General features: G+C 50.6%; 1 protein-coding gene across 10 annotated transcripts in view; it reads right to left on the minus strand.

Moving 5' to 3' along the window:
- UBAP2L (ubiquitin associated protein 2 like) overlaps positions 1-10,567 on the minus strand; it is a 29,866-nt gene extending 19,299 nt beyond the window's left edge. For 2 of the 10 annotated variants that reach the window (XM_059871299.1, XM_059871294.1), the window contains exons 1-7: positions 6,473-10,066; positions 5,824-5,901; positions 4,660-4,770; positions 2,039-2,207; positions 1,629-1,724; positions 872-917; positions 327-436 (exon numbers count right to left, since the gene is read on the minus strand). In XM_059871299.1, coding sequence (XP_059727282.1) covers positions 327-436; positions 872-917; positions 1,629-1,724; positions 2,039-2,207; positions 4,660-4,770; positions 5,824-5,901; positions 6,473-6,562 — 700 coding nt within the window. In that variant the 5' untranslated portion in view covers positions 6,563-10,066. Of the gene's footprint in view, positions 1-326; positions 437-871; positions 918-1,628; positions 1,725-2,038; positions 2,208-4,659; positions 4,771-5,823; positions 5,902-6,472; positions 10,074-10,225; positions 10,359-10,462 lie in introns of those variants that run through there. The other 8 variants (XM_059871290.1, XM_059871291.1, XM_059871292.1 and 5 more) reach the window with 8 other exon arrangements.
- Positions 10,568-10,575: the final 8 nt, after the last annotated feature.

Consider the following 10,575-nt stretch of genomic DNA (forward strand, 5'->3'; position numbering starts at 1 on the left):
CTGCTTATCACACTACAGTTTATAAAAAACACCTTTCCAAGCAGTAGCATGGTTTCTACAGGAAAACAAATAGAGGTGAGTGTTCCTGTGCCTCTGGCAGGCAACAGCATCCACAAGCTCACCCCAGAGCAATCACCCAGCTGCCATTTCTAATGTGCAAAGGGTGCAAAGTACCAGGGTCACAGAAATCCATCTCTGAACCAACAACCTGTTCTTCCATCCCTGAGCCTAAGACCTGCCTAGAATGTCCTCACAGCGATGGAGGGATGCAAAACCCACTCACACTCTCAATACAAGCCAGCACACACTCATGTGAAGGCTCTTACTCGTGCCATCGTCGGGCTCAAAGCTCCCAGTGTTGTTCCACGTGTTGCTGCTGTTCCCATAGTTCTCATCCGTGCTGGCCGGCTCGGCATAGTCAGCTGGGTTGAAAGTTCTGCAAGAAACAAGAGGATGGAAATGGTCACTCTGCCAAAGTGTTTTGAAAGCAATTGATTTTATTCAGACTATAATACATATCACAAGGCAGCTCTCACAGCAAAGAGACACTTCAGCTACACCAGCCATTCTAAATTTAAGTTACCATGACACAGCTTGGGCCTTATTAAAAGCAAAACAAATCAAAAAACTTAAACAAACCAAACAAAAAAACCACCACCAAAACAAAAAACAAAACCCTCATAAAACCCCCCCAAAAAACACCCCCCCCAACAATACTCCCAAACACTAAAACAAAAACAAAAAAAACCCCCACCAAACCAAAACAAAACAAAAAAAAAGAGGAAAATGGGAACAGAAATGACTGACACAAATAGTACCATTCATGCACAGACTTTTATTTTTTGCTGTGATTTATGTCAGTGAAACTTACCCCATGCCTTGGGCAGAAAATCTTCCCCCTCGCCGACCAGAGCCACCTGTAAACACACACACATGCACTGCTGTCCCTTGGCTCTACATCACTGGGCAAAGAAACACTTGAACAACACACAGACGGCCAGAATATGAAAGTGGAGAGGATCTTCCTGGATTGATGGGATTGCCAGCAACATCTTTTTATGTATGGGAGTGACCTCAGCTGGCTGGCATCAAGATTAGCAGTGCATCAATCCAGGCTCACATGAGGTTTCCAGCTGGCACAAACCAGAAGTACTGGAACCCAGATTCTGATTTCTGCAGTATGTGACCTCAGCAACAATTCCTAAGCAGCAGATTTTGGGGTAAAACTAATTTCTGCCCCAAGTATTTAGAGTCCAAGCCAGTGGTGGTGCTCAGATACATGTATAATAACAATGAGGATGCAGGTTCTGTTGCTAACAAGTCATTGGCCACCTGCAAAAATAAGTTAACCTTGAGCTTTTTAACTTCCCCACCTCTTAATAAAGCTTTTTTTTTTTTTTCTAACTCCATGGATGTGATGCAAGAACTAGGTGCTGTTTCTAGCATCTTTAAGAAGGGAAAGCAACATGTAGGCACTAAAAGTAAGCACAAGAACAGAAAAAATCAAGAGCATACGCTCAGTTTAGCAATTCCTCCCATAAAAGAGGCTTTGGAACCTCATGGGAGATAGATATACTAATGTAATTCTCCTCCTCCCACCCCCTGAGGACCCCACATCCCATGTGTACCTCGGCCTCGGCCACGTCCCCGCCTCCCTCTTTCCGTGCCTCTTCCAGAAGATCCTCCACTCTTACCACCATCTAGCCCATTCTCCTGGCCCCGAACTGAAAGACAGAACAATGCAAAGACAATTTCAAGACTCATCCTGCTTTAGACCACATCTCAAACCCCAAAATGCAGTGGCTGTGTGGGGGACCACATCACCACGTGCTCCCTGAACTTCTGATTTAAGCTGATGCTAAGTGAGGCCATCACGCAAAGAATCATCTCAGACAGGGGAGCATTGAACAGATCCACACACACACGGGTGGTTTTCCTCCCAGATGTGTCTGCCCAAAAAGCTCTGCTGACAGCTGTTCCACAGCACAGAGTGCTTCAGTGGGAGAGTTTTGGGGGTTATTAAAGGGCAGGTTCATACACTCTCTTCCACGGGTGGCACCTCGGCCTCGCCTCGGCAGCCCTCCACGTCGTCTGCTGAAATCCCGCTCCCGATCCCGGTTCTCTTTGCTTTCTTCACTGGGTTCCGTCTGTCCACTCTCCTTCTGTCCTGAGACACCTTTCTTCTTCCCAACCATTTCCCAGGAATGCTGAAGGTTTGCAGAGGGGAAAGAAATTAATCCCAGTTAGATCAATGAAAGGTGCTAATACATGAAGATTTAAACATGCTACGGAGAATGTAACAGGGGTCTCCTCAAAAACGGTTTCCAGATCAATTTTTTAAGGAGTCTATCAGTCCACACACAGCACATCATCCTCCTTCAAGCCAAGCTTTCTTACAGCTGACTTGCACCCAATATGAGGTAACAGGAGATTTGTTATTCTATTTCTGCAAAGATCTACTAAAATCTTCAATAGAGATGGCATGATACTTCTAGAATTCAAAGCATGGATACATTTACCTTGCTCAGGGGGAAAAAAAGCTTGCCATTTCACACAAGTCACCAGGAGCTCTCAGAATAACCCAGGTAAATGTTTCATAGTGAGCTGCAGTCAACATTTGGGGTAAGTTCTTTCAGCAGATGTAAAGTTATTAACAAAACCTCTCCCTTAAATATCATCTTAGATGAAGAGAAGCATCAGAGAATTTAACCAACAGGCAAGATCAGCTGCAAAATGTTAAGTTTGCCTCCAGCTTACTGCCATGGGCCTGTACCCATGTATCTTCTGACAGCTGGTTTCATACTCTTAAACTGATGCTGCTCACTGTTAGAACAATTAAAAATAGTCTTAAGTCATTTACAATCACCTGAAAACACAACTGTCAGACAGCTGGGTTTCAATGGCAGCATGCAGGGACAGTGACAAGAAATGCAACAACACAGTGGCACAAACTGCCATCAAACGCAAGGTTTCCAAAGTCTTTCTCCATAGGTATCTGGCTTAGAAATAAACTTCAAAATTACAGCATTCCGAGTAAACATTTTTCAAGTAAATGTTTTTTTTTTAAATTCAAGTTTAATCTAATGCTAGGATCATACCTGCTCCTTTACTATTTGAAATACAACACATTGCCAGTAACTAGCTCAGCAGGTAAGCGGTCTTCAGCACCAGAGCACCCAAGCAACCAAACGGTCTGTTTCCTGTAAGAAAATCCCCTCTCTGGGATTGCTGCACAAACCAGACCAGGTCAGAAGCAGCTCCAAGGTGCTGACCAATGGCAGTGCAGGGCCTGCCTGTGCTCAGAGATGCTGCGACCACAAGGCCAACAGCCTGGATCAGTGGCAGCCCAGCAATTCTTCCACCCTGTCTGCCTTTCCATGGCCCTGCCCTGCAGGGCCTCCTGCTGCTCAACCAATAAAGGAGGTGCTCCTCCACAGCCCTATGTGCTGCACACTGTCCTGGGTGCTACTCTCATGAGCAATGTGTTTCTCCAGGCAGTTACATTGCTGTGATAGCAGGGGTTTGTTCTCTGACTAGAAGTCACTTATTACAAAAGATGTGGAGGAGAACACAGCTGTGGCAGAGCTGTACCTCAGCAATGCACATCCCTATCATTCCCTTTTCTAAAAGGATTTCCAAAAGCTCCTTTATTCGGTTGTCAATGGAAAGGGCTTTCTAAAGACAAGGAGGAATGCATACATGTGCTGTACAGAACTTGTCTGAAGCCAAAGCAAGCAGAGAACCAGACACTGAGGAGCAGCTGCAACACACAAAATATAGTCAAAATATAGTTTGAGGTGTCCAGCTTATCCACATACCCCCAGGGCTTATCACAGGCAAAAAAACGAGCTAAAGCATAATATTCTAAAGTGATATTTAGACTCTCAATTCAGAGTTGAGTTGACTCCAGCCAAACCAGGGTGCCAGGAGGATATGTGATATCAGCAGTGGTTTGGAAGGATCTCACATTCCTAGGCTTTTTCTTGGACTGGAACAGTACTTGCGTCTCTGCTGTCTTTGTCACAAAAGGAATTGCACCCTGCATGCAGGAAGGATCCTCCTAAGCAAGCACTCTTGTTCTTGGGGCTGATCAGGCTGTTCTCAGCTTGCCTGAGAAAAGCACCTGCATGAGAAACAGCAACCAAGCCCAACTCCACAACAACAAACAGAAAAAAGGCCCTCAAAACCATAGCATAGGCAGCAGCACAGAAGCCAGTCAGTGAATTGCTGAGAAATGAATCTTCAGGGCCAGAGATACAAAAACCACATTGCTCTGACAGAAAGGAACCCCAGCTGACACACACCTGCCTTTCAATGCAGGTTACTCAGCCCTGAAGGGGAAAAGCAAGTTCCTTCATACTCACTGGTGTGAAAGCACATACAGATGCCACTGTCCTACTGTTGAACTGCTTAGATTCAAAAGTAACAGGAAAGAAATTACTTCTGGCCTTTTCTCCTCTATTCCTTCAAACCTGGGGCCATTCTCACAGCCCACAGAGAGCAGCAGTCAGCATCCAGGTCACAGCCACACTGTGCATGCTCCTGTGGAACTACTCAGTCACAGTGGCTCTCCTTATCTGAACATTACTGGATGCCTCACCTGCAAACAGACAGTTAGACTGAACTAGGCCTCAGCAGATTTCCAGGACCCAACCCTACCGTGTCAGGATTGCCCTCCAGCAGCACATTGATGGCTCTGTTGACATCCCCATTGCAGTCATGCAGAGCAATCACACACTCATCCTGGTTCTTGCCTGTGATGTCAATCAGCTGTAGACAAAACAAGACCATGGTCAGCATGTTCCAAAACAAGATGGCACCAAATTCTCTACAGGTGTCTCAGGAGGAAAGCGAGTTGAATCCCAAACCAGAAACCTTTCAACAAAAAATTGAAGGGCTAAGGAATCTCCCCAGCCTTCTCAGTTTAACTGTGGTCCTCAACAAGAATTTTGAGTTACCATTGTTTTACCATGACCCTCCTTTCACTACAACCTCCTTTGCTCAGGATAACACTGTTACCTGGAGAAGCAAACTGAAAGTTCAGCACCACAGAAGTTGCTGCACCCACATATAGGCAATGACAAACACAAACACAGGCTGGGGGAGAATGGATGCAGAGCAGCCCTGAGGAGAAGGACTTGGGGGTTTGAGTTAACATGACCTGGCCACGTGCACTGGGAGCCCAGAAAGCCAGTGCTGTCCTAGGCTCACCCACAGCAGGGGATTCTGCCCCTCTGCTCTGCTGACATCCCCCTGCAGAGCTGCCTCCAGCTCTGGGGCCCCAGCATAGGAGGACAAGGAGCTGCTGGAGCGGGTCTAGAGGAGGCCAGAAAGATGACCCAGGGGCTGCAGCCCCTCTGCTCTGGACACAGGCTGGAAGAGCTGGAGGTGTTGAGCCTGCAGAAGTAAAAGCTCCAGGGAGACCTCAGAGCTCCTTCCAGGGCCTAAAGGGGCTCCAAGAGAGCCGGAAAGGGACTTTGGACAAGTGCCTGAGGTGACAGGACAGGGGAACGGCTTTCCATTGCCAGAGGGTAGTTATACAGGCTATCGAGAAGAAATTCTTCCCTGTGAAGGTGGTGAGGCCCTGGCACTGTTGGAACAACTTGGGATAGTGGAAGATATCACCATAGCACAGGGGTGGAACTGCATACCCTTTAATGTCCCTACTGACCCAAACCATGCTATGATACAACTTTATAAAGGCAGTCCAAGGAAATTCAGGGAGCAGCCAGGTGTGTCCCTCCCACCCCTCCCAGCATTCACAGTATTCCCAGTGCTGATCTCAGCTTCCTGACAGAGTTCACCTTCATTTTCCACACTCACTTGTTTCACCTTCTCCTCAAAGTCAGCATCGTTGTGGTCCGAAATCATCTGTGCAAGTCGAATCTGTTCTGCAGTAGCCTAAAGAAATCAGAGAGAGACAGAGCACATTGTCAGAATGGTGCATTTCCAAACCATCCTCCAAAGGCCATTCTGCTACCCCAAGTTCTCTGGAAACCCTGGAAAGGAATCAGTATGGCAAAGACAAGGCACACACAAGGGTCAGAGAAGGAAAACTCCAGGGAGAAAGTGAGATGAAAAAGCAGCAAGAAGAGGAGTCTGGAAGAAAGGGATACACTGTTGAAGGTATATATCTGTTGGCCTCATGGCACCAGATGAGCAGCAACCACCCAAACCACATCTGTTTTGGGGCAGACCTTACCACCACCACACCACCAAGACCCACTGCAGGTGGCTTCTCAGCCACTTGTATTCATGAAAGCGTGCGAGGAACAGGCAAACAGAAATAAAACCAAATCACAGCAGCAGCTCTCACATAGAGACAGACATGGAAACCCCAGTGTCAACAGCTGCCCCATTAACCTGACCCTGGCAGCAGCACCTTGTGACATATGGGGAGCTCGTCAGGCCAGCCCAGCTGTTAGCACTGACCAGCCCAGCCTCCACTGGTCTCTCTGGCCAGTGCCCTTACCTGCGGCCGCTGCTTGTGCTGCGTCTGGCTCTGTGTCTGTGTCTGCTCCCAGCTGCCCCGGGCTCGGGTAGTGCCCACCGATGTCATCATTTACAGTATATACAAATAACAGTATTTACAAGGTTCAACTCTGTGGTGGGGCAGGGGAGAAGAGAGAACGGACTGTTAGATACCACAAACAAAAGTAAGCAGCAAGAGTGAACAATCCCAAGGGCAACACAGCCAGAATGGCTGCTGTAGGTCCCCACCCTCCCCATCACTTCCCCAAAACCACAGTGGGCCAGGCTGCCATCACCACGTGCTCCCAACACAAAATGGCCACTTGTACTCCTTGAGGTTTCTCTCTGGATACCATGGCAGAGTGCTCCAGATGGAATATCACCTGCATGCAGGTGAGAGCAATCAGGCACCAGGAGCCAAAGGAAAATCATAGACTCACAGACTGTTTTGGGTTGGAAGGGACCTTGAAGCTCATCCAGTTCTACTCCCCTGCCATGGGCAGGGACACCTTCCAACAGCCCAGGTAGCTCCAAGCCCCATCCAACCTCGCCTTGAATGCTTCCAGAGGTAGGGCAGCCACAGCTTCTCTGGGCAAGCTGTGCCAGGTCCTCACCACCCTCACTGTAAAAAAACCTCTTTCTCAGGTAATCTAGATTGATCATCCTTCAGTTTGAAGCCATTCCCTGGACTTGAGGCAAAGAGTTTAACAACTTCTTGTTGGAACATGTGTGAGTGGGCACAGATCTGCCATGCCCCCAAGCTGAGGCTGTGGCCATCCAGTTGTGCAGGGAGGCTTGAAAAAGCTTCAAAACACCTCACTTGAAGGACAGAGCATCTCAGAGCCTCAGACACATCAGCTGCTTCCCCTTCTCCTTTCTTGCCTTTAAAGCAGAGCAGGGAAAGCAAAAATGTTCCAGCAATAAGTGGTGCTACAGGTGTGAGGAATTTTTGTTTTAAGGAAAACCTGCCCTTGCAGAAGTGCCTATTTTTGCTTTTTTTAAAATTATTCCCTTGAACTGGAAAACCAAATTTTTTCCTAGTATTCTTGATCACAAACATACTAAAAAGTGAATAAGATGTCTGCAAGGAATAACAGCCAGTAACACTGTTAGATAACACTGCTTGAAGCAAACAATCCCAAGAAAAGTTTGAGTGTCCAAAGCAAGCAGAGTTTTCTAACCTCACACTGGGCCTCAGGGCAGGGGGTGTTAGAAAAGGGATTAGCACTGAGGTTTTACCCTCTCTAGTGCTCTTCAGGCAAAAAGGATGTGAGAGACATCCCACAGCACTTGTCAGGACTCACAGCTTCTAAGCCCCCAAAATTTCAATAATCACAGAATTCACATTTTCATATTTCATTGCTAAGACTGCAAAGCCTTCCTCCAAAGCAGCAGGATCTGCTGCTGTGCCCCAGGCAGACACGAGAGACATGGGAAGGAGCCAGAGTGCAGAAGCATGGAACTTAGGAAGATAATCAGTGCAGGATCTGATCTGAAACACTGCTGTCCACGAGCAGGGCAGCACAGGGAAAAACAGTGTGCCAAGGAGGGAGCTCAGAAGCAGAATTAGCAAATAGTGCAGGAAAAGCTGGGGAATCTCCTGTTGAAGTTTGCAAGTACTGACTGGGTGAGAAATCCCTCCTGAGAGCAGGGAGATCCTAACATTGCCTCTACATCCCCCAGAGCTGCTCCCACCAGTGCCTGGCCTTTCTCTGTGGGTAAGTTTCTGTGCAATTGCTCCTGCAGCTCCCTACAAAACCTCCAAATTCCCCCCTTCACCCACCCATGCCTTGTGGCAACTTCACACCACAGTTTTACAGCTATACAGTGCCAAGGTCCCTTATGAGGAAACTATCCAAGCTACCAGGAGGCACAGAGGTACAGGGGAAGAGCACCAAGCCTGCACTTCTGCCAAAGCAGAGCAGAAAATGCCTTCTATCCCCAGCCATCCCCTCTGTGTAGGGGATATGTATTTTGGCTTTCTTCCAGTTGTAAGTTTCACACACAATTTGTTGTATTAAACCAACCCAGCAGCAGAACCACAGGCCCAGAGGGAAGTGATTCCACACATCCACAGAAACCCAACCTGCAGCTTCCCTGGGCTGCAGGTGCAGCAGGCTGAGCCCAAACCTTATGCAGCCCAGGCATTGCTCAGCAGCTGCCATGCTCCACCCTGCCACCAGTAACACAAGCGTTTGTCCTTTCACGTGCTGAAAACCCATTAAAAAAAACCATCCATAGCAAAAACCTCAGCCAGAGCCTGACTCTGGTGAGGCTGTCAGGTGAGGAGGTGTTCCCATGCAGACCCCAGAGCAGCCTTGGGGAAAGAGGACTTGGCTACTGGGAACTCATTCCTCACTGGGGAACTGGGGATCAGCTCAGTGGCAGCAGTGACCCACAGAACCCCAATGCCTGCACTACCCCACAGCTGCAAGAAAGCTTCCCCGACCAAAGCTGCTCTCATCAAAAGCATTCCACCTCTTCTCTTGAAAGAGCAAACTTGCACCCATGCACCAAGAGTTGAAAGAGCAGCTCCGGCCCAAGGGAGTGGCAGCCAGTCCACACTGGAGTGTTGGCATTGCAGGGAGCAGGGCTCACACCTCAGGCCAACAGCTCTGCACTCCAGGGCTCAGGGAAAACAAAGGAGGTTCACAGTTACAGGTTACAAAACTCTCTGCTCAAAGACATTGCATCAAATGAGACATCAGCTGTTACCCCCTTTCCTTCTCAGACCTGCCTTCCCACCAGGCCTAAAGAGGAGAGTCTCAACTACATAAGGAAAGTGCGGAGTCTCCAGAAAATGAGGGGATACAAAAATGTAACAAACTGTTCATTTTATTAGAAACGAGATAAGTTACAGTTTCAGAACCAGAATCTGTAGGTCCCATGGCACTGCCAGACCTGCGGGCTGCTGCTTGCCCTGGCACATCCCAGTTTCATTTTCCTGATGTGTTAATACAGAAAAACGGTATTTTCATCCCATTCTGACAAAGCTTAATAACATGTGCAAAAAGGCTCCAAAGCCCGAAAGGAAAGGGCCAGAGAAGGCAAAACTTTTTCTGCAACACGGGGCAGAATGAGAAGCCAAAAAAAAGGTTATCAATACAAGAGGCTTTCCCCAGAGCAAAGACATGGTGGCCGCAAACCGAATCATTCCATGTATGCAAAGCATGAGCTTTTAGGGAGATGCTCCCGGATATGCCATCAGAGACCCCGACTGGGGATCGACAGGCAGCGCTTTGCTCCGGAGACTTCCGGGCCGGAGGGCGCAGGGAGAGCCCCCGGCCGGGATGGAGGGACGTGAAGCAGGGCGGCACTCGTGGGCCGGGGCTCCTCCAGGACCCCCAAACCGCTGCTGCCCGGGAATTTCACGCGGGCAGCGAAACCAGCCGTGCCACGACCCACGGGGCGCCACCGAGGAGCGGTGGCAGCAGCGGGCCTGGCGGCCCGCAAGGAGCCCGGCAGGGCGGGAGCACGGCTCCCATTGTTACCGCCGGCAGCGGCGGGGACGGGCGGGCCCCGAGAGCGCGGCAAGGTCGGAGCCCCCGACCCCGCGGCCCAGCCCGCGGCTCGCAACAAGGCAACGAACCGGACCGAAGCGGAGGGCGCCGTCGGGGCCGGGCGGGAGCCCCCACGGCGGCGCCAGGCCGGGCCCGCAACGGAGAGGCGGGCGAGTTCGGGCCGCTTCCGCCCTCATGGCCGCGGCCGCCATTTCACCCCCCCCACCCGCACCCGGCCCGCCCGCCTGCCTCACCTGCGGCGGCCGCGCGCTACGCCAGCCCCCGGCTACGGCCCGGCCCACTAGGCCGCGCGGGGCCCAGCGGCGCCGGCGGTGGGGCTCAGAGCCGCCCCCGGGGCACCGGACGCAGCTGGGCCGGGTGGGCGGGAGGCGGCGAGGCCGGGCAGGCAGGGGGCGGCGGCGGGAGCCGGTGGGGGCGGGTTCGGGGGCCGCGCGGTACCGGAGCCGCCGCCGCCACCGCCGCAACTTTACCTGGGTCCGCCCGCACTGACAACTCCCCCGACCCCGCCCCCGGCACGTGACCGCGCGGGGCGGGGCTGCCCACACCGAGCACGTGACGTACGCGGGGCCGCTGCGGCGGCCCC

This window comes from Haemorhous mexicanus, chromosome 31 (genome assembly GCF_027477595.1).
Source record: "Haemorhous mexicanus isolate bHaeMex1 chromosome 31, bHaeMex1.pri, whole genome shotgun sequence".
Classification (NCBI taxonomy): Eukaryota; Metazoa; Chordata; class Aves; order Passeriformes; family Fringillidae; genus Haemorhous; species Haemorhous mexicanus.